The 24,529-nt window shown below is 35.7% G+C and overlaps 1 protein-coding gene across 1 annotated transcript in view; it reads left to right on the forward strand.

Moving 5' to 3' along the window:
* SPAG1 (sperm associated antigen 1) overlaps positions 1–24,529 on the forward strand; it is a 77,315-nt gene that overhangs the window by 13,917 nt on the left and 38,869 nt on the right. The window contains exons 4-10 of the mRNA XM_058564718.1: positions 3,910–4,035; positions 6,876–6,940; positions 7,455–7,564; positions 8,474–8,579; positions 11,284–11,414; positions 15,046–15,152; positions 19,426–19,585. Of these exons, the coding sequence (XP_058420701.1) occupies positions 3,910–4,035; positions 6,876–6,940; positions 7,455–7,564; positions 8,474–8,579; positions 11,284–11,414; positions 15,046–15,152; positions 19,426–19,585 (805 nt within the window). The remainder of the gene's footprint in view (positions 1–3,909; positions 4,036–6,875; positions 6,941–7,454; positions 7,565–8,473; positions 8,580–11,283; positions 11,415–15,045; positions 15,153–19,425; positions 19,586–24,529) is intronic.

Below are 24,529 nucleotides of genomic sequence, written 5' to 3' on the forward strand. Positions count from 1 at the left end.
GGGGCCAGCCCCCATCATTGTCTTGATTACAGTAAGTCTTGAAATCAAATAGTGTAAGTCCTCCATTTTTGTTCTTCTTTTTCAAAGTTGTTTTGGCTATTCTAGGTCCTTTGCTTACCAATTTTTGCAAAATAACTTGCTTGTATTTGGATTTGGTTTGTGTTGGATTTGTGGATCAATTTTGGAATAACTGACATCTTAACAATATTGAAATTTCTGATCCATTCACATCATCTATTTTATTTGTCTGTTCATTTAAATCTTCTTCAATTTTTTGTGACAGTGTCTTGTAGTTTTCAGTGTATAGTGCTTGCATATTTTTTGTTAAATTTATTCCTAAGTATTTCATATATTTTATGCTATCGTAAAAGTTAATTTTTGTGTGTGTGTGTGAGGAAGATTAGCCCTGAGCTAACATCTGTTGCCAATCCTCCTCTTTTTGCTGAGGAAGATTGGCCCTGGGCTAACATCTGTGCCCATCTTTCTCTACTTTATATGGGACACTGCCACAGCATGGCTTGACAAGCAGTGCGTTGGTGCGCACCTAGGATCTGAACTTGTGAACGCCAGGCCGCCGAAGCGGAGTGCGCACACTTAACTGCTCCGCCACCAGGCCGGCCCCAAAAGTTAATGTTTTTTAATTTTAGTTTTTTCTTCATTCTAAGTCACTCTGGTTATGAATTTTTATTATTTTTTGGTCTGGTAAAATGCATATCACATAAGATTTACCATCTTAACCATTTTTAAGTGTACAGTTTGTTAGTGTTAAGTATATTCATGTTGTTGTGCAACCAATCTCCAGAGCTTTTTCATCTTGCAGAACTGAAACTCTGTACCCATTAAATAACAACTCTCCACTTCCCCCGCCTGTCAGCCCCTGGCAACCACTGTTCTACTTTCTGTTTCTCTAAGTTTGACTAATCTAGATACCTCATATCAGTGGAATTTTAATTTTAATTTGTACATTGCAGGTTTATAGTTATCTAATTGATCTTTTAATAGTGACTTTGTGTCTTGTGATCTTGTTAAATTCACAAATTAGTTCTAGTAGTTTTTTGTTGATTCTTTGGATTTTCTATATGCAGGATCATGTCATCTGTGAATAACAAGAGATTTACTTCTCCTTTTCCAGTCTGGCTGTGTTTTATTTCTTTTACTTGCCTTCTTGCACTGGCTTGGACCTCTAGTAGAATGTTGAATAGAAGTGGTGAGAGCAGATATCCTTGTCTTATTCCTAATATTAGAGGGAAATCATTCAGCCTTTCACCATTAAGTGTAATGGTAGCTTTAGATTGTGTATAGATGACCCTTTATCAGGTTGAGGAAGGTCCCTTCTATTCCTTGTTTGATGAGAATTTTTGTCGTGAATGGGTATCAAATTTTATGGAATGCTTTTCCTGCATTTATTGAGAGAAATATAAGATTTTCTTTGTTGTCTGTTAAATAGGTGAATTATGTACACTGTTTTTGATGTTATACCAGCCCTGCATCCCAGGATAAACCCTACTTGGTCATGATGTATCTTTTTTTATATATTGCTGGATTTAATTTGCTAAAATTTTGTGAATGATTTTTGTGTCTATGATCATGAGAGATATCAGTCTGTAGTTTTCTTGTAATATCATTGTCTGGTTTTGGTAGCAGAGTAATGCTGGCCTCATAGAATTTGTTGGGGGGCCGGCCTGGTGGCATAGCGGTTAAGTTGACGTGCTCCACTTCGGCGGCCCAGGGTTTGCAAGTTCAGAGCACCGGCACAGACTGATGCACCACTTGTCAAGCTATGCTGTGATGGTCTCCCATATAAAGTAAAGGAAGATGGGCATGTATGTTAGCCCAGGGCCAATCTTCCTCAGCAAAAAGAGGGGGACTGACAACGACATTAGCTCAGGGCTAATCTTCCTCACAAAAAAAAAAAAAAAAGAAGAATGAATTGGGAAGTGTTCTCTCCTGTTCTATTTTCTAGAAGAATTTGTGTATAATTGGTATTATTTCTTCCTTAAATGTTTTCTAGAATTCACCATTAATGCCATCCTGGCCTCAAGTTTTCTTTATAGAAAGGTTTTAACTATGAATTCAATTTCTTTAATAGATATAGAGTTATTCAGGTTATCTTCAGAGCTCTCTGCCTAGCTCTCTCCTCTTGGATATTTTGCGCCCCAAATCTTTGCAATCTTGGCCTTCCCAAACCTGAACTCTGTTCTTCTGAATTCAGCAGGACCACAGAGCTGGTTGAGTTTCCTTTGCATATGCTGTAGCCGGGAAATTCCAGGCAGTAAGGTGGGGCAGATGCAGGGCTTACCACATTTGTTTCCCTTCTTTCAAGGATCATTATCCTGTGCTACCTATTGTCCAGTGTTTGAAAACCATTGTTTCATATGTTTTATCCGGTTTTCTAGAGTTTAGGCAGGAGGGTAAATCCAGCCTCCATTACTCCATCAGAGCCAGGAGATGTCCCTTTATTGATTTTTCTATTAATGTGTTTCTTATTTATTTGTAAGAGTTCTGTCCTATATATTCTACATTTTTCATCAGTTTGTTATTTGCCTTTAAAACTTTGTATGTGGTGTTTTTCATGTTTATTCATTTAGAAAAATTTAATGTAATCACACCTCTTGATTTTATCCTTTATGATCTTTTCTTTCTTTTATACTTGGGAAAGCTTTCTCTCTACCAGATTTACCTGTATTTTCTCAGAGTTCTTTTGTGGTTTCATTTTGCTTAAGAAATAGTGTTTTTAAACAGACTCTGGAGAAACATTTTGTTCTGTTTTACTTTATTTTATTCAGCGTATTTTACTGAGGTGAATAATACATTTGAAAACAATTTTGAGATGTATGTATTCTCTGACTCAGAATGCTGAGTTTTTTTTAAACTTTCAGCTTTCTCATTTTACCATTTTATTGACTTGCATTTGAAAGTCTGGTAATTAATCTACAAGTTAAAGTAGCAGTTTATGTCCAGAGTTCTTTGGCTTTGTTTTCAGTTTTAGCTGCAGAGCCTGCTTTTTCCCCCCGTTGTGTGTTCTTTCCCAGTCACTTCCTGAGTTAGTCTCCTTCTCATCTCCCTTTCTTTCATCCTCTCCTTGCCTCTTCTCCCTCGTCACCATTCTCTCTTATCCTTTTTCTTCCTCTATAACTCCTCCTCTTTTCTTTTACCTTTCTTCCCTTATGTTTTTCTTTTTCTCCTCCTGTTTCTCCTTCGTGCCCCCTTTTCATCCTCCCTGCCTCCTGTACAGATAGGACGGATAATACAGTTTATTGCTATATCCCAGTGCCTATTCTAAGTGTCTGACAAATATTAGATCATCACTATAGATTCACTGAATAATAAATAATAGAATTTCACAGATAATAAAGAAATCTCTTACTCAATTTTTCCTGGAACCTGTGACAGTTCAGTTTAATAAACATTATTGTGAACCTATTATATGCCAGACACTGTGCCACATTCTTGAATCACAAAGGTGAGATTAACACATAGGCTCTGCTCTCAAGGAACTTACAGTATGGTGAGAGACATGAACAATAAACAGATGATTTTAAATCTTTATGCTAATACGTGGAGGAGGAACACTTTTAACCCAACCAGAAAGATCAGGGAAAGCTTGCTGGAAGAGATGATGAGTAAGATCTTGCAAGATAAATAAAAGTAGGAAGGACAACAACATATGAATATACATACTGAACTGTACACTTAAAAATGGTTAAAATGGTAAATTTTGTTATGTGTATTTTACCACAATTAAAATAAAATAGTAGGAAGGGCATTCCAGATAGAGAGAATGGCATGATCAAATTGTCACCTAAAAAGTTGACCCTTAGGAAACTATGATGATGTATAGTCCTTTCTAATGCCTGGTTAATTATTTCAAACTGTGTTTTTACCTTCTTTTTTCTCCCTTCTTCTCAGAGTTGGGTATCAGAAATTAAAAAAGAAGAAAATAACGTACATTTTCATGAAACTGAAACATTTTCAGCAATGGAAGACAATCTGCCTCCAGTTCGTGGTTCAAACAGCCGTCTTCATGTTAGTAAGGTAGGCTGTTTTGGTGTGGGGTGTGGGTGGTAGGGGAGAAGGTTGTTGTTTATTAAGGGAGCTAGCTCAGTTTAATCAGAGTAGCCACAATGTAAGGTACTGTAGGAGAGTTGGGGATTTTTTTCAGCTGGCATGTGCTATTACCTTCTTGAGTAGGCTGTATTTCATCACTTGGAGATCAAAATGAAACAGCGTTTTACTTAGAAGATTTGCATCTTGGGTTTACTGCCTTTCCTCATTTTTTCTTTTGTTGTTCTGTCTCTTCTACTCTGACCAGTTTTGATGAGCACATAAGATCCAATTCAGTGTGTGAGAACTTGAGGGAATAATTTTATATATCCAGTAGAGGCAGCGAGGAAATAATTTATTACATAATTAGCTGTGGATTTAAAGTGTTCAACAGATACTTTCAAGCAGTTATAGATGACATTCCTCTGTTTAGTGCATGTGTTTTTCCCTTATACTCAGCCCTTTATGATTATTTCTCTGTGGTTGATCCCTCTTTTGTCATGTAGACCTCTCCTTGTTAACCCTTGGGTTCCATAGAGAAGGGGCCTGTTGGAGTTGCAGGTCCATTTTACTTAACTTCAAGTTGACACTGAGCTTCTAGGCGTCCACTTGACCCTGATATTACGGAATCTAGCCCGTGTCTCCTGGGCATTGGGAGTCTCTGGGCTTTCACTTGGATCACACATTCTATTCCCATTGCCCTCCTTTTTTTCTTTTATGCCTACCATTTTAGAAAGGATGGCTCCTCAAGTCTCTTCATTCTGAGTTAACTCGTTCTTGTTATTCTCATCTCTTCTTTGAATCCTCAATTTTATTTAAAAAACACCCATAGCCCTTCATCACTCTGCTCTCTGATAATGTACCTTCCTGGATCTTTTTACTCCCCATTAGAAATTACTCAGGTAATTGATGTACCCAGTAATATGGTAAGGATGCCACTATCTGTAGTCAACGAATTTGTATTTATTGAACACCCATTATGTGCTAAGTCTGTGCCCTGAAAATATAACAATGAATAAGACTTGATTTCTGCCCTTGAGGAGCTTATAGTCCAGTGGGGTAGACAGCCTGGTGGTACAGTGGTTCTCAAAGTATGGCTGTGACCCTGGTTGTCCCAGAGATCCTTCTAGGGGGTCCAGAAAGTCAATGGTATTTTAAAAAATAATGCTAATGTTTTGTCTTTTTCACTGTGTTGACATTTGCACTGAGAGTAAAACTGCTCAGGTGCCTTAGCACAAATCAAGGCAGTGGTGCCAAACTGTACTAGTGATCCTTGTTTTCTCCACTGCTGTGCACTCACAGTAAAAAATTCCAGTTTAACTTAAAAATGTCTGTGGTGAAACAATAAACCTTATTTATTTTGTTAAATCTTGAATCTTGAGGACATGTCTTTTTAATATTCTGTGTAACAAAATGGGAAGTATACAGAAAGGACTTTGCTGTGAAGTGAAATATGATGGTTATCTCGAGAAAAGCACTTGTATGATTGAGTTGCCAGCTTAAGTAGCTGCTTTTTTCTGGAACAATTTTTACTTGAAAGAGTGACAGACAAACTATAGTTATTCAAACTTGGATTTTTGGCAGGCATTGTATTGAAAATGAACAAAGTGGGCCTGTCACTTTAAGGAAGACTACCAACAGTATTTTTTGCCAGTGATAAAATCTGAGCTTTCAAGTGCAATTTAGAGTATTTTATATTCTTATGTGGCTCTTGAATACCTGCTTGTAACAGGAAAATTTCCCCTTAAGGGGGATACTTAAAGTCTTTTCTGACAAGCTCCAAGAAGATATTAACAGATATGATTTTTTAATTGTATAATGAAATGTATGAATATTTGGAAGACGTGCATAACTCCAAATGACCAGTGCACAATGTTACAAAATTGTGTGTGGGTAAATAGCCCATTCAAAATGGTTTCAGATTATGACTGACTTTTAAGAAACAATTTAAGAAGCTATTTGTAAACATAATGGCTATTGTTTGCTTTCCTCCATTCCCTTATGGTGCTCTCAGTGGGCATGTGACCTAGGTTGGGCCACTTAATAGCACCAAGCTAGTGCTTAGTCAGGGATGGGTACATGAGCCAAGCTAGCCAATCAGAGTCCTTCCCTGGGATTTCTCTAACTAAAGATGGAGAGAAGAGTACCTCTCTTTTTCCTTTCTGATTGGGAGGCCCGTGAGGTTATAATCCCAGACTGCTTGTGGCCAGGTTTCCTACTACATGGAAAAAGCAAGTAGCCAGCGGGGAAAACGAAATCAGTAGGCAGTGAGAAGCAGAGACTAGGGACAGGGGGAGAGAAGGAGAGCTGAAGGAGAGAAGGAGAGAGAAGGCATATGAATCCTTGGTCTAGCAATATCCCTGCCCTTTCATCAGTTTGGTTACGTAAGCCAATAATTTATTTATTTTTTAATAGAATTAGCCCAAGTTCGGTGTCTGCCATTGCAAACAAAACAGCTCTAATACAGCAAAGAAGTTATTCTTATTTCTCCAGTGTGTAACTTTTAAAAGAATGAATGATAGTTTAGTACTTTTTTATTTTAAGAAAATCACAAATAATCACATTTCACAAATGTGAGTTTTTAAATTTTGTGTATGTACTTTAAGTCCTGTAAATTGCTCCCAGAATTAATTACAAATTTAAAATCCTCTTTTAACCTGCTGTATATTATGTTAATAATTATAATACTGGAGTTATTTTAGCTACAAGAGTACCTATGTTTCTTATCCATTCAATTCATATATCTTAATCCAATAGTTTACATTGCATTTATAGTAAAACCTGCTAATCTTATATTAAATATCTCATAAAATATGATTTTATTTTTTCAGGAAAAATACTCTAAAAGTAAGCCAGCTAAAAAGAAAATTCCAAGGGATTATGCAGAGTGGGATAAGTATGTTTTATATTTCTTTATATAAAATTTGTCACTGAATAATTCTCTACCATAAAATACTGTAATAACTTCTTAATTATTACAAACCTGAACATATCAAGAGTACCAAGTTACTGCAATACAGTACTAGGAGTATACAGTCTAAGCACTTTTTGATCTTGATTTTTAATTAAGTAAAAATTAACTGCATCCTTTTGTTTATAAGAGCAAACAAAAATAACTAATGTAATACCCATCCACAATAAAAAAGAATAAAAATTTTAAATTGAGAGAAATTGGTCATAATTTTAATTACAAAGTTCTGAACAGTTTAGGTCTGATTAATATATGAGTCTTTACTAAATTGCATGGTTTCTAAGAGAGAATACAGATGACTTGTAATACAAACTTATTATGCGTTTTTGGAATATGTCTCTAAAGGCACAGTGAAACAAATACAAGATTGTCAATAATAAAGTTTATTTTCTTGCTTGTATTGTACTTTTTTTCAGTTTTTATTATTCTTTTGTTTAAGATTTGACGTGGAAAAGGAATGTTCAAAAATTGATGAAGATTACAAAGAAAAAACTATAGTAAACAACAAGTCACATTTGTCTAAAATTGAGACGAGAATAGACACAGCAGGTAATTGGGGGAAAATAAGAGTAATTTAGTACTCTTTAAATTTTTTGAATTATAATAAAAGCTTTCAAACTGGAAGACATTCTCTTTAAGTGCTGCAGATTTCCATTAAAAGTTTATGGATGGGGCCAGCCCCGTGGCTTAGAGGTTAAGTGCGCGGCTCTGATACCGACGGCCTGTGTTCGGATCCCGGGCGTGCACCAATGCACTGCTTCTCCGGCCATGCTGAGGCCGCGTCCCACATGCAGCAACTAGAAGGATGTGCAACTATGACATACAACTGTGTAGTGGGGCTTTGGGGGGAAAAAAAAAGGAGGAGTGGCAATAGATATTAGCTCAGAGCCGGTCTTCCTCAGCAAAAAGAGGAGGATTAGCATGGATGTTAGCTCAAGGCTGATATTCCTCACAAAAGAAAAAAAGAAAAAAAGTTTATGGATGTTCTCCTAGAGTTGACCACCTCCAACAAATTCAGTTCTGTCCTTTAACTGCTTAATTTTATATGAGTAATAGTTATACTACTTAAATTTAGTAAGACTTAAAAATATAAACCTACTTTTTTACTGTAATTCTTGTTTTTCATTCCTTTTTTCAAAGCATCTTTTTCTTCTAAATCCCTCAAATTTTTTTATTTTTGCCTCAAAAAAATGAAACAGTTTGTTTTTATTTGAAGTCCATAGGCATATAGCACCTTTAAAGTGAAACAAAACCAATCAAAAAAATCTAAACCTTCAAAAATTATGAATGATTAAAAAAAAAAGAAAAGAAACATTCTTAAACTTAGAAAACCTTTTATTTTCTTTTATTTATTTTACAATTTTCTGCTTCTGTTAAAATAAGCATTCTTGGATTTTAATTTTCAAAAAATTATATTAAATTATATTTTTATGTATAGCAGATAACATTTATTTCTAGGTCTAACTGAGAAGGAAAAAGATTTTCTTGCTACTCATGAAAAGGAAAAAGGAAATGAAGCTTTCAACTCAGGAGATTATGAAGAGGCTGTGACGTATTATACTAGGTAAGCAGATTTTTGTTGTGGTTTAAACTTAACATTTAAAAAAAGATAATTTTTAAATTTAATTGTTGAAATGATATAAATAAGCTAAAAAGTCTGTCAGAATCAATCCAGATATTGTACTTGTGATTTATCATAAATTCACTTGTGTTTGCCTTGTTTTTTCAATACTTTTCTTAAACCCCTAAGCTCCCACCCCAATCCCACTTTTGACAGAGGTCCTAACTTTCCTGTTTTACAGAGAAAATAGAAGCCATCTGAATGGAACTTGACGGAAAGTCCACATAGCATAGAGGTTAAGAACTCAAGTTCTGCAGTCAGACTGCCTGGATCTACTCCTAGTGCTTGTGCTGCTACCTCCCACCACAGGGCCTTTGCATATGATGGGTCCTCTGTCTAGAATACTCTTCCCTCTTCTCATTATCTAGTTAATTCTAAATTATCCTTCAGATCTCAGCCCTTGCCTCACTTCTTTGGAGAAGTCTTCCTTTACCTTCCAGACTAGGTTAAATCTCCTCCCACTCTATACCACCCCCTCCAATTTTTATAGTCTCTTATAGCAATCTTACTTCTCCTTTTTAGTACTTGTTGGAGGTATAATTTAAGTTTATGTGGTTTGATACTAACTAGACTGGAAGCTCTGTAAGAGCAGAGCCCACTTGTCAGTTTTTTTATACCACTGTATCTCCAACGCCCAGCAAAGTACCTGGTTCATGGTAGATGTTCAATGAATACTTGCATGAACTTTTGAAGCTCTTACAATTTATGAAAAGTAGACTAATTTCCTAAAATATTGTTGTAGACAAACTGCGCTTATAGAATCACTAATTTTAAAACTAAACTCTGTACAATTTTCCTTCCACCAATTTTTTTTTCACATTGTTTGTGTCTCCAAAGAAGTTTGTCTCAACTGTTTAAGTGAACATATAAGGTAAAGAGGATATTAATGTATCTTTCATTCAGTACAGCCTCTCCTGTTCAGGCAGGTGGCTGTCAGCTCCCATATCCTTCTCTCTCTTCTTGTAGAAAGTGGAGAATCTCGTCTGTTACAGGGGACAAAATTCTTGTCTTCTTCTTTTAGGAAATCACAGAGGTGAAGAATTAAAGCAGTATAGCATAATGATTAGAGGAACTCAGACGTTCTGACCTTGAGCAGATTCTTCACCTCTCTTGTCTCAGTTTTCTCAGTGTGATAAGGCTACCTCAGAGCAGCTGTGAGATTAAATAAAACAACACGTCAAAAAGCAGGATAACGTGGTGGTAAAGAGAGCAGGGCTGGAGTGGACTGTTGGGGTTTGAATCCTGACTCGACCATTTACTAGCTGTGGCCTTGGGCACGTTACTTAACCTTTCTGTTGCATTTGTTTTCTCATCTGTAGAATGGGAGGAGCAGTAATACCTCCTCCACAATTGTAATGAGGATTAAATGAGCTTAGTGCTGAGTGCCTGGCATGTGGGAAGTACTCAGGGTCACGGACTTGGATTATTTATTCTTTCATGTGTTTTCCATGTTTGGTCTCTACCCAACCATGTTATTTCTTTATATTCATCTTTTGTGATCTTAGTAAATTGACAGTTTTTGTGACTTTTCCGTTTTCATCTTGTGTTCTTCTTCTGGGTTTAGAAAATTCAATGCACCAATACCCATATCTTTCCTATGTCTAGGAATACATTATTTCACAGCATTTCAAATCAACTTTTTAAGTGGAATACATTATTTCACAGCATTTCAAATCAACTTTTTAAGTAACAGCCAAGTAGGTTTTAAATTCTTCTTTTTATTTATTATTTTGCATTCATACCCTTAATGTAGCAAAATTTGCTCTCTTAAAGTCTGTCTTCCTCAATGACTACTACTCTCCTCTGTTTCCTTCAATTAAATTCCTTTGATTAACTTATGATCATTTCCTTAGAGTTAAATCTACTTTTAGATTACAAACTAATTTGTGTCTGTTAACACAGTAACAACTTAATAAAGGATATTAGTTGTGGTCGATTGCTCTGTTTTTTTTGTCCTAGAAAATCGTCCCCAAGGAATCAGAAAAATGTATCTGATATTTGATGTTAACGTAACTGGTTTTTAAGGAGGTCTATGGGTATTGAAATACCATGTCTCCTCTAAAGCCAGAGTCAACTTTAAGCCTCTTAATTGGATATTTAAGCATCTGTCTAAATATTGATTTACTGTGTTTATAGAATTGTGTTTTATGACTTTTGATGATGCAGGCAGTTTTAGTTTTCCAGGGCTGCCATAACAAGTACCACATACTGAGTGGCTTAAACAACAGAAATTTATTTTCTCACATCTCTGGAGGCTGAAAGTCTGAGATCAAGGTGTTGGCAGTGTTGGTTTCTCCTGAGGCCTCTCTCCTTGGCTTGTAGTTGGCCATCTTTTCTCTGTATCTTCAAGTGGTCTTTCCCTGTGCTTATCTGTGTTATAATCTCCTCTTCCTATAAGGACACCAGTCATACTGGATTAGGGCACACCCTCATGACCTCATTTAACTTAATCATCTCTTTAAAGCCTGTCTTCAAATATAGTTACATTCTGAGATACTGGAGGTTAGGACTTCAATATGTGAATTTTGAGGGACACAATTCTGCCTATAACACAGGCTGTAGTTGTTTTATTTACAACTTTAGTTGAGTTTCTCTATCTTATGTTTCCCTCTGGTCTGCTTATTGCCAATAAGTGTCTCTTTTATAGGAGCATATCAGTGCTTCCCACCATAGCGGCCTATAACAATCGCGCTCAAGCAGAAATCAAACTACAGAACTGGAACAGTGCTTTTCAGGACTGTGGAAAGGTCTTGGAGTTAGAACCTGGAAACTTAAAGGGTAAAAATATTCATAGAATGCTTTTAAATTTATAGCAGGATCTGTTAGAGACTCATTATGTTTACACTAAAAATATTTCACATAAACTCGAATTTCTATATGTGAATCATTACCTTCATGAAGTTACTTTTCATTTCCAATTTAACTTGGAATTTAAGTTCCTGATTATTTGCACTGAAGTAGCTAATAATCCCAGAAGATTAAATAAAATGTATGTGTTTCTAAAGAAATATCTCAAGCTTGCATTTGAACTGTGGTTTGTTTTTTTCTTTCAGTTTTTTTTACTGTGGTAAAATACATGTAAAATTTACCATTTTAATCATTTTTAAGTGTACAGTTCAGTGGTATTAAATACACTCATATTGTTGTGCAGTCATCACTACCATCCGTCTCCAGAATTTTTTTCATTCTGCAAAACTGAAACTCTGTGCCCGTTAAATAACAACTCTCTATTCTCCCCTCCCCCCAGTCTCTGGCAACCACCATTCTACTTTCTGTCTCCATGATTTCCTAGTCTAGGTACCTCATATAAGTGGAATCATACATTTATCTTTTTGTTACTGGCTTATTGAACTGTATCTTTTTATCTAAAAAATATTTAAGTATAACTTAATATAGATTTTCCGATATTTATTAATATACTATAATGAGCTCACACCAGAGCTGTAGAATCTTCTACCTGCTGCTTTGCGGGCATTTCCACCTAGATGTCCATAGACATTTTAAATTAAACTGATACTGAGCAATGGGCTTGCTCTGCTTGCCACGATCTGAGCCAATTAATCACAACAAGTTAGAGATCGAGAAATGAAGTTTAATTAGATGAGCCGGCAAGTTGGAAGACAGGTAACTAATGTCTCAAAAGACCCATCTTCAAAGATTACAGAATCTTGAGGCAGTTATATAGGGAAAATGGGCAGTAAGGAGGGGGTCCAGGGATGTTGATCTCCAGGTGTGACCGGCTCCAGGCATCACATTGTTCCATTCTTCTGTCGGCTGTGATGGATACCTTATAGGTGTGTTCCCCACCTGTGGTCAGCCTGTTCCTGGAGAGAAACTCATAGAACAAAGTTTCTAATTTATCAAGCTATTGGAGAATATATATGTAAGTGGAGGCCATAAATCAGGAGAGCATGTGAATTTTTTGGAGTACGTGCAGAGCAGTGAGTAGTCACACAGAGGAGGGGCTGGGGCCATTTAGTGTAACAAGATGGCCTCATTTCTGCTCACTTGCGAAACGTGTGCAAAACTGACTACGTCTTTCCACCAAAACTTGTACTCTGTCCTGATTTCCTGTCTCTGTGACTGCACCACCTTGCCATGGTCCAAGCCTGAAATAGGCAAGTCAGACTCCACTCTAGTTTTCTGTTAACAACAAAGAATCTTTCCAAGAGGGAGTGGCATAGATTACAAGACACTCATTCTATTTCATTAAACATTTATGGATTCAACTAAATATAAACACTTTTTTCACGTAGATTGTACCCTTTTGTGCTTACAAACATGAGTGAGCAGAAACCGTGGGTGTGCTGAGGGGGGTCTTGGTGCATCAGCGCCGACTGTCATTATCATGGATTGCCCTCCTTTCACCAGTGAAGTCCTCTTGTGCCTGTATTTTGTCTCTGCCGCAGAGTGTGAGTGGGCTCCCAGCTTCAGGCGGATGCCTGGTAAAGGTTTTACGATCTCCTGATAGGCCCACACCACCACTGTGCCAGGCCCTATGCCAAGCACTTTACGTGTATTACCTCCGTTAATTTTCCCAACAGCTCAATAGAGGTGCAGATACTATTATTAGTACACTCACTTTACAAAAGAGGAAACTGAGACATAAAAAGATTAAGCAACTCACCCAAGAGCAGACAGCTAGCAAATGGCAGAGCCAGAACTCAGCACTGGACAACAGACTCCAGAGCCCACATTCAACCACTGTGCTACTTTTCTGTGACTAGAATGGCCTTATGTTGTCATTCTTCATTGTTTGAGTAATTTCTTTCTTTCTTTCTTTTTTTTTTTGTTTTGTGAGGAAGATTAGCCCTGATCTAACATCTGTCACCAATCCTCCTCTTTTTGCTGAGGAAGACTGGCCCTGGGCTACCATCCATGCCCATCTTCCTCCACTTTATGTGGGACGCCGCCACAGCATGGCTTGACAAGCGATGCAAGGGTGTGCACCCGGGATCCAAACCTGCAAACCCCAGGCCGCCGAAGCGGAGTGTGCGCACTTAACTGCTAAGCCACTGCGCTGGCCCCCGAGTAATTTCTTAAGCACCAGAAACTTCACTATTTAAAAAACAAATTTGAGAGAGCCAAATCTAGTAATGAGTATGGCCATAAAACATTAATATGTTTGCTTAAGTGAATGAATAACTTCCTCTTCAAAATTTTATTTTTTACTCAAAAGATAATTGTTCTAAATGCAAGGTGGTATTTGGTTTCCATCCTGGAATGGAAAAAGGATATTGGTGGAAAAATTGGTGAAATCCAAAGAAAGCCTGTAGCTTAGTTAATAGTATTGTACCAATGTTAATTTCTTAGTTTTGACAAAATACCATAGTTATGTAAGATGTTAGCATTAGGGAAATCTGAGTGAAGGTATGTGAGAACTCTCTGTTTTATCTTTGCAACTTTTCTATAAATCTAAAATTATTTCCAAAATGAAAAGTTTAAAAAAATGATAATTGTTATATCATGAATATTTCTTGATAGATATTCCTTTCTGAAATCTAAGTAGTAATAATAATAGCTAAACTTGTGCTTAAAGTATAGCACTACAATTTTGATTAAATTTATGACAAAATGATTTATCCTTTGGATTTTCATGGCTCATTCTAAGACTAAAATCAAATTGGTCAAATTTATGTTTTAAAATAGTGTTTTAAAATATATCAGATATAAATCTCTCACTTTTCAGAATTTCCAAGTGTAATTATTTTCAAAGTAATGACTTATTACACCAAGTTCTCTCATTATATAATGGATAATGATGAGACTAGAAAGACATTCATTTTCAGTATAAAATAATTATCAAATTATACATTGAAACCTATGAAAAAATCTGATGCAAATTACCAAAGTGCTCAATTTCTGAACCTAGCTGACTTAATCATCAGGATTCTCTCAGCTCCCTGTGTGAAATACCTCCTTCTAATCATTTTAGAGATTGCTGTAGACTTCAATAATGACCCTATATTCTGAGCCAGATGCTGGTCAGTAATATACTAAATTTGAATAAAGGATTTGCTAAGTTTTCACAAAGTGATAAAATAATACTAGTGATGATTATAAGGAGAAAAATGTTATTGTTTAGTGAAAAGCTTCCCAATATTGCAGCACAGCATGGTGCCTCTGAAGGGTGGAGGTAGGGGGTCTCTCAGCCCTTGGAGGAGCTGGCAGGGCCTGGGGCTGCCTGAGGGCCAGGCTGTTGGTGGGGACAGTTGCCTGATGCAGCCTCTTCTGTTTACCTTAGTGTCATCTTCTTTATGTGCAACAATGTGAAAATGGGTGTAGTTAAGCTTTGTACAGTTGCATCCTAAACTGTTCAGTGCTACTTATATTCTTTCACTTGAAAAATATGTTATAACCATGATGGCATATGTTAAAAAATGTAACTTTTATTTTGGTAAATTTTTAGCTCTTCTGCGCCGTGCCACTACATATAAACATCAAAACAAGCTCCAGGAAGCTATCGAAGATTTGAGGAAAGTGCTAGAGGTTGAACCTGATAATGAGTTGGCCAAAGTAAGTACAGAAAATGATTCTTCACCTAATTCTATAGTTTGTTATTTTTGTATTTATGATATTAATCTTGCTGGATAAACGATGTTGAGGATTAGGTCACAGCTCTAAAAAGTATATCCCAGACAGCCTGAAGTGTTAACATAAATTTGAAGTGGAAGAAAGCAGGCTCTTAAATTTCCCAAAACTATAAACCTAATTCTGAAGGACAAATATTTGTTTATTTATTTATTATAATTGACATGTAACATTGTGTATGTTTAAGATGTACAACATGTTGATTTGATACATTTGTATATTGCAGTATAATTACCACCATAGCATTAGCTAACACCTCCATCACGTCACATAATTATAATTTGTTTTTTGTGGTAAGAATAATTAAGATCAAGTCTCTTAAACACTTTGAAGTTTATAATACAATGTTGTTGACTATAATCACTATGCTGTGCCTTAGATCTCCAGGACTTATGTATCTACTAGTTGCAAATTTATACCCTTAAACAGCATCTCCTCAGTGCCCGTACCCCCCAGGCCCTGATAACCACCATTCTACTTTATTTTTGTGAGTTCAGCTTTTTTAGATTCCACATATAACTGATATCATACAATAGGGACAAATATTTAATTTTTCTCTGTCCTGCAGTGTTGTAGGCAATGCTTTTCTCTGAGCTAATCTCACTTTATTGTGCAGAGTGGTATAGAAGTTTCCTAGATAGGATTAGGCACGAGCTCCATGGCCATAAAAGAGTGCGTGGTAAGCATAGCAGCACTGGCAGCATGTGCTGCCTGACTCAGTAGACTGACTTAGCTATGCACTTAGAGGGATCCATGTTAAGGCCTAAAGAGTAGAGGTAAGTGTCGAGAACTGTGAAGGGTCTGAGATTTTACCCTACTTGCAAATTAACGAAGTGACCTGAGAGAAGATACAAGACTCCTGGAACAGACACAAAAGACTTTGTTACTCACAGCGTGGCAAGCCAATAAGCTTCAAGTTTATGTCAGTTCCCCTGGCCCCCAAGTCCCATGGGAGTGGTGCAGAGTGGCCCAGATAGATGCTACACACTCAGTGGTTTTGTGTCACAGTTTAGGAATCTTAAATTTAGGAAACCCCCATCTTTTATAATGGGATATAAGCAAATCTTCCCAAAATTCTGTTCTGGTGGGAAACATTATTTTACTGGAGAGCAAACAAACCTGCTCTCTCCTCTGCAGGGAAATATTGTCTCTGTTTTCCAAGGCTGTTCTCAGTACAAACATCCTTAAAAAGACAGCCCAGAACAAAGGTTGTTTAGTGCTTCTGCTCACAATATATTCAGAAATGTGAGAAACCCGTGGAGAACTGGCTTCCAACAATAAGTTGTCACTGTTTCCACATACATCTTGGGTTATCTCACTCTCTCTGAGTGGCAGCTAACGTCCCTAGTGTATCGGCTACATTTGTCAAGTCAGCATTTAAGTGGATTAGGTTTAGGGCCTGGCTTAGGAACACATCTTTTCCCCGTAGTATTTCCTTTTTATAATGGTATGTTTATTGAAAAGTTAATGTAACTATTCTAAAAGAAAAAATTGGAAATAAGGAAAACTACCTTAAATTTCACTACCCAACACATTTCATGATTACATGTTAACTTTTAGGCTTCAAACAAATGTTTGCTTTTTTTTTCTTTTTTTGGTGAGGAAGATTGGCCCTGAGCTAACATCTGTGCCAACCTTCCTCTTTTAGCTTGAAGAAGAATAACCCTGAGCTAACATCTGTGCCAATCTTCTTCCATTTTTGTTTGTGGGATGCTGCCACAGCATGGCTCAACAAGTGGTGTGTAGGTCCACGCGTGGGATCTGAACCCACGAACCCTGGGCCACCGAAGCAGAGAGTGTGAACTTAACCACTATGCCACCAGGCCGCCCCCAAATAAATGCATTTTGATCTTAACCATATGCAAAGATTAACTCAAAACAGATCATATACCTTAATGGAAAACATAAAATATAAAAGTTCTTGAAGAAAACATAGGAGAAAATCTTTATGAACTTGGGTTAGACAAATATTCCTTAGATAGTGACACGTGGCACAGTCCATAAAAGACAAAGTCAATAAATTGGACTTCATCAAAATTAAAAACTTTTGCTCTTTGAAAGACACTATCAGAAGAATAAAAAGACAAGCCACAGGCTAGGATAAAATGTTTGCAAATCATGTATCCAACAAAGGACTTGTATCAAGAATATATGAAGAATTTTTATTTATTTATTTATTTTTCATAGTTCACTGTTTTTTTTTTGTTGTTTTTTGTTTTTTGTTTTTTATTTTTGTGAGGACAATCAGCCCTGAGCTAACATCCATGCCAATCCTCCTCTTTTTGCTGAGGAAGACTGGCCCTGAGCTAACATCTGTGCCCACCTTCCTTCACTTTATGTGGGACGCCGCCACAGCATGGCCTGACAAGCAGTGCATCAGTGCGCGCCCGGAATCCGAACCCGGGCTGCCAGCAGTGGAGCGCGCGCACTTAAGTGCTACGCCACAGGGCCGGCCCCCTATGAAGAATTTTTAAAACTCAATAATAAGAAAACAAACAGGTAAATAACAAATAGGCAAAATATTTGATCATACACTTCACAAAAAGAGATATGTAAATGGAAAATAAGCACATGAAGAGATGCTCAATATCATTAGTCACTAGAGAAATCTAAATTAAAACCACAAGAGGTACCACTACGAACCTGTTAGAATAGCTAAAATTAAAAAGATTGACCATACCAAGTGTTGACAGGGATGTGGAGGAACTGAAACTCTTGGGAATATAAAAATGATACCACCACTTTGGAAAACAGGTTGACCGTTTCTTAAAAAGTTAAATATAAAATCATACACCTACCATATGATCCAACCATCCAATTCCCAGCTATTTACCCAAGAAAAATGCAAGTGTATGTCCATACAAAGATTTATGCACGAATGTTCATAATGGCTTTATTTGTAATCACCCAAAACTAAAAACAGCCTAAAATGTCCTTCAGCAAGTGAATGGATAAACAAGTTGTGTTATAGCCATACAATGGAATACGACTCAGCAATAAAAAGGAATGAACTGTAATAGAGACACACAACTACATGGATGGATTTCAAAATAATTATGCTGAGTGAAAGAAGCCAGACAAAAAAGAGTCCATACAGTGTGATTCTATTTATGTAAAATCTTAGAAAATGCAAACTAACCTATCTTGACAGAACAGTCGTTACAGGGAGGAACAAAAGGAAGATATTACAAAAAGACAGGAAAAAACTTTTGGGAATAATGGATATGTTTATTATTATGTCAAAACCTATCAACTTGTGCGTTTTAAGTAGGTGCAGTTTGTCAGTTATACATACCTCAGTAAGATGTTAAAAATGGGGAAGGAAAATTGTTTGATGTATATATTTTTCATTCTAGTTGGCATAAAATATTAAAGAACTTTCAACAATTACTTTAAAAAAATCATATGTAGTATGATTTAATTTGTGTACTGTATATCTCTGAATGTATATATACATATGTCAACGAATAAGAGGCATAAACTACAAGAGAAGCAAAAAGTTTATTTGGGTTCTCAAGAATTGCAATTTGGGGAGCACAGATTCAGGTAGAAACCCAAGTAGTGTCCTGCTAGGGAGTAAAAGTCAGGGGCTGTTAAAGACAAAGAAGGGAGGTTGTATTAGAAAGCATTTTAATTGGAGTTGGAGGCAGAGAGCTAGTCATGGCTAAACATTGATTGATATCGATTCTATCTTCAGCAAGTCCACAATCCTCAGTCTTTGTGGTCAGGATGTCCATTCTTCTGCTGGCTTCTCAAACAGTTGCTTATAAAACAATTGCCGTTTTGGCCCAGTCCAAAGGTTTGGCTCAGGCCAGGTTCAAGACAGCAAGGCGGTTTCTCTGGGAAGGCAGCTCTGACTTCACTTAAAATGGCTCCATATGGTCAATTTTGACACTAAGAACATATCTAGGAAGACGATCATCAGAATTTCAATAGTGTTATCTGAGTGGTAGGATTTCAGATGATTTTTTCTTTCTTTTTGTACTTGATATGCCTTAAGTTTTTTACAGTAGACATGTATGATTATAATCAAACAAAGCAATGAAGTTGTTTGGGAAAAAAAAAAAGATCACCATAAAAACCTTATCTTAGTTATCTTTATTCACTTTTTAATACTATCTTCATATTCTCACCTGAAAGAATGGTTATATTTTTTTATTAAAGGAAAACATTTTCTTTAATGGTGTTTATGTTGCAGAAAACCTTGTCAGAGGTTGAAAGAGATCTGAAAAATTCTGAACCTGCATCTAAGACTCAAATGAAAGGGAAAAGGATGTTTATTCAGGAGGTAGAAGACGCAGAAAATGAAGATGGAAAGGACAGTGGAAAAAACCCTGAAGATGGCAGTGGAGATAAGAGTAAAACATCTTTTCTCTTTTGGTTATGCAAAAAGCTACCTTTTTATATGATGAGCTGGCTCAAATTTTCTATTTGTATAGAAATTCTTAGTCTGTCAAACTGTTTCTAGCTGTGCTTTGTAAATCCACAAGCAAATTTTTCCCTAATCTTTTTCTTAATATAGCTCATCTTTTTCTTTTCCTTTTTATTGAGGTATAATGGATATATAACATATTAGTTTCAGGTGTACAACATAATGATTCGATATTTGTATATATTGTGAAATGATCACCACAATAAGTCTAGTTAACACAGCTCATCTTCTTAATACAATCTCCCAAACCCATTTTTCTTCTTAACCTGACACCTTTTTCTAGTGCTCAATGTAATTCCTGATGATCACCTTTAAATGTAAATGGCTGTATCTATGCGACATCAACCATTTAAGTTATCCTTAGATCTTTTTCTTAGATGATTGTTTTGTATATAGCTACTTGGTTGCAAACAAATATGTTGGCTTCAAAGGGGGTATATGCCTAAAATGAATGCAGTGTTGGAAAATTGCTATAGGTGAATCTCAAAAAAAATTTTTTAAATATGCAATTTCACCTTTGATATCTTTTTTTAGAAAGCATCTAGATAAAGCTTAATCTTCATAATGTGAAGCAATGAAAGTTACGTCAGCTTTAAGGGGAAAGATCTGCCTACTCTCTTGACCAGGGAGGAATATTTTTTCCCCCTTCTTGAGAGCCCCTGAGCAACCAAAGGGAAGATATCAATTTTGAAAATTATTCACAGGAAAAAATCAACTTTAAGTAATTTGACAGAATATTTAATTTTGAGAGAGAAATATAAAATGTTCAATTCATCAACTTAAAAAAATAAAGAACAAGAAGTATAAGTTTTAATTTTTTTTAATGACAAAAAATATAAGGTAAAATATATATCTCTGGTTAAAATATGATCAGTTAAGCAAGGAAAAATACAAAGGAATAGAAAAGAAGTGGGGGAGAGAGAAGAGGAGACAGAGAGTAGGAGCACCAGAGAGATAGGAAAGGAAGAGAGAGCATCAAAAGGATAAAAAAGGGAGAAATTAAGGTAAATAGTTTTTCAAGGATTGACGTTCATGTTTCCACCGGATTTTAAGTAAGTTCTGGCAGCAAATGTTCTTCTTAGGATTTATATTTAGCTTAAGATAATTAGCCAAGTGGCTTACAATTAATGGAAATAGTTTGGAATCTTGTCTGGAACAAGATATAGTATAAACTATATCAATTGCTACTATTTTAAAATTATTATTCAAAGAATTTACACATAGTAAAAATGGACGTATTTGGTATACCGTTCTAACATTAGTATGATTTCGTGTAACTACCATCACAATCAGGATACAGAACAATTCCATCATGCCAAAAAACTCCTTTTTGTTCTTCTTTTAGCCAAACCCTTCCCTCACCCCAACCCTTGGTAACCACTGATCTGTTCTCTGGTCCTATAGTTTTACCTATTCCAGAATGTCATATAAATGGAATCAGAAAGTATGTAACCTTTTGAGATGAGCTTCCTTCACTTAGCATAATGTCACTGAGATTCATTCATGTAGTTTCATGTATCTTTGGTTCATTCCTTTTTATTGCTGAGTAGTATTCCATTATGTGGATATACTGTGGTTTGTTTATCCTTTCATTTGTTAAAGGACGTTTAGGTTGTTTCCAGTATTTGGTTATTTATGAATTGAGCTGCTATTAACGTTCACATGCAGGATTTTGGGTGAACATATGTTTTCATTTCCCTAGGGTAAATACCTAAGAGTGGGATTGCTGGGTCATATGGCAAGTGTATGTTTAACTTTATAAAATATTTCCAAACTGTTTTTCTAGTATGGCTGTACCATTTTGCATTCCCATTAGTAGCGTATTAGAGTTCTAGTTGGTTCACATTCTTGTCAGCATTTGGTTTTGTTCATTTTTTAAATATTTTTTAGCCATTTTATTAGGTGTTTAGTGGTTTATTATTGTGGTTTTAATTTGCATTTTACTAATGGCTAAAGATGTTGAACATCTTTTCATGTGCTTATTTACCATCTCTATATCATTTTTGGTAAAGTATGTGTTCAAATTATTCCACCAGTTTTTTTAAATTGGGTTGTTGTTTTCTTACTGTTGAGTTTTGACAGTTCTTTTTATATTCTTGATAACAAGTCCTTTGTTAGATATGAGATCTGCAAATTTTTTTCCCCGTTTGTAGCTTGTTTTTTCACTCTTTAAACAATGTCTGTCACAGAAAAAAGGGTTTTAATTTGGTTAGAGTCCAGTTTATCAAAAATTTTTAACGTACTGTGTTTTTGGTGTTATGTCTAAGAATGCTTTGCCTAACTCCAAATCATGAAAATTTTCTCCTATGTTTTCTTTTAAAAGTGTCATAGTTTTATGTTTTACACTTAGATATATATCCATTCTGAGTTAATTTTTTATTGAGATGTGATTGACATATAACATTATATTAGTTTCAGGTGTACATGATGATTCAATATTGGTATATATTGCAAAATGATCACCACAATAAGTCTAGTTAACATCCATCACCATACATAGTTACATATGTTAGTTACATAGTTGCCTCTGGCAACCACCAAACTGTTCTGTGTAACTATGAGCTCTGTTTGTTTGTTTTTTAGATTCCGCATATAAGTGAGATCATACAGTGTTTGTCTTTCTCTGACTTATTTCCCTTAGCACACTGAGTTAATTTTTGTATAAAGTGAGGATTAGATTGAGTTTCATTTTTTTCCATACGGATGTCCAATTGTTCCAAAACCGTTTGTTGAAAACTATCCTTACTCTTTTGAACTGCCTTTGCACCTTTGTAAAAAATCAATTGGCTATATTTGTATGGCCAGTGGAATCTAATTCTGGACTCAATTCTTTGCCACTGACCCGAGTGTCTGTTCGTCTGTCAATACCACACTGTCTTGAGTAATGTAGTTTTATAGAAAGTCTTAAAATCAGGTAGTATAATTCCATCAGCTTTATTTTTCTTTTTCAAAATTGTTTGGCTATTCTAGTTCCTTTGCCTTTCCACACAGTTTTAAAATCGGGTTTTTTTTTTTCCAATTACATTTTCTTTTTCTTTTTTTTTTTTTGCGAGGAGGACTAGCCCTGAGCTAACATCCAATGCCAGTCCTCCCCTTTTTTCTTGAGGAAGATTGGCCCTGGGCTAACATCCGTGCCCGTCTTCCTCTACTTTATATGGAACGCCGCCACAGCATGGCCTAACAAGCAGTGCGTCGGTGCGCACCCAGGATCCGAACCTGCAAACCCTGGGTTGCCACAGCGGAGCGCACGCACTCAACCGCTGTGCCACCAGGCAGGTCCCTACATTTTCTTTTTCATGGTCTGCATTCCTCTCATTTCTCTTAATATTCATGTATATTTCTTTATTACATTTAAAAAATCACATACATTTGATGACTATTTTACTACAAATCTCTGTTATATTACTAAAATTTACATCTCTACTCACTGCAAAACACAAGAAATTTTCCTCTATATATCACGATAATATATAGTTGAGTATAATAGGATAAAAAATATGAAGTAGTTAAATCAGGTTTTCTATATCTAGAAAAAGTCATGCTGGGAATTTGATTGGAATTGCATTGAATTTGTAGATCAATTTAGGGGAGAAACGACATTGTAACTATATTGATTTTTCCAATCCATAAACATGGTATGTCTTTCCGTTTATTTAGGTCTTTTTTGATTTATTTCATTAGTGTTTTGAAGTTCTCAGGATACAGATGTTGCACATACTTTGACAGATTTATATTTAAGTATTTCAATTTTGGGGGGAGCTATTATAAATAATTTTATTAAAATTTCAGAAAATTGAAAATTCAACTGTTCATTGCTAGAATATAGAAATATGATTGACTTTTTAAAAATATGTTTTGCAGTTATGCTAACTCACTGACAAGTTCCAGGATTCTTTTTGTAAATTCTTTGGAAATTTTTTCATAGACAATTATGTTGTCTGCAAATAAGGACAGGGATATGGCTAGGGATTATGATGTTGAATAAGAGTGGTGAGAGTGGACATACATGCCTTTTTCTCCATCTTAGAAGACAAGCATTCAGTCTTCCACCATCAAATTTGATGTTAACTGTGAGTTTATGATAGATGGCCTTTATCAAAATAAGGAGGTAACCTATTTCTAGATGATTGAGAGTTTTTATCTTGAATTGATGTTGAATTTTTTCAACTACTTTTTCTGTATCAGTTGATTTGATCATGTGGTTTTTCTTCTGTAGTCTGTTAATATATTGGATTACACTGATTGATTTTCAAATGAGCCAGCCTTGACTTCTTGGGATAAACCCATGGATCATCATGTGTTATTCTTTTCATATATTGCTCGATTTTATGTGCTAATATCTTGTTGAGGAATTTTGCATCTATGTTTGTGAGAGATATTGGAATATAGTTTTTCTTCTTTGTACTGTACTTGTCTGATTTTGGTATCAGGGTAATGCCAGCCTCATAAAATTTGGGAGTTGGGATGTGTTTCCACCACTTCTATTTTCTGGAAGAGACTGTGTAGAATTGATGTTATTTCTTCTTTAAATATTTGATAGAATTTGCCAGTGAAACTGTCTGGGCCTGAAGTTTCTTTTGTGAAAGATTTTAAATTACAAATTAAATTTCTTTAATAGATATACAACTATTTAGGTTGTCTATTTTTTCTTGGGTGAATCCTAGTACTTTGGTAGTTTCAAGAAATTGGTCCATTTCATCCAAGTTGTTGAATTTATCTGCATAGAATTGTTCATAGTACTCTCTTATTATAATTTGAATGTCTGATTGATCTCTAGTGATATCTCTTCTTCCTGATATTGGTAATTTGTGTTTTCTCTCTTTTGTTTTGTCAGTCTGGCTGGAGGTTTATCAATGTTGTTGATCTTTTC

The sequence above is a fragment of the Diceros bicornis genome, chromosome 21, assembly GCF_020826845.1.
Source record: "Diceros bicornis minor isolate mBicDic1 chromosome 21, mDicBic1.mat.cur, whole genome shotgun sequence".
NCBI lineage: Eukaryota > Metazoa > Chordata > Mammalia > Perissodactyla > Rhinocerotidae > Diceros > Diceros bicornis.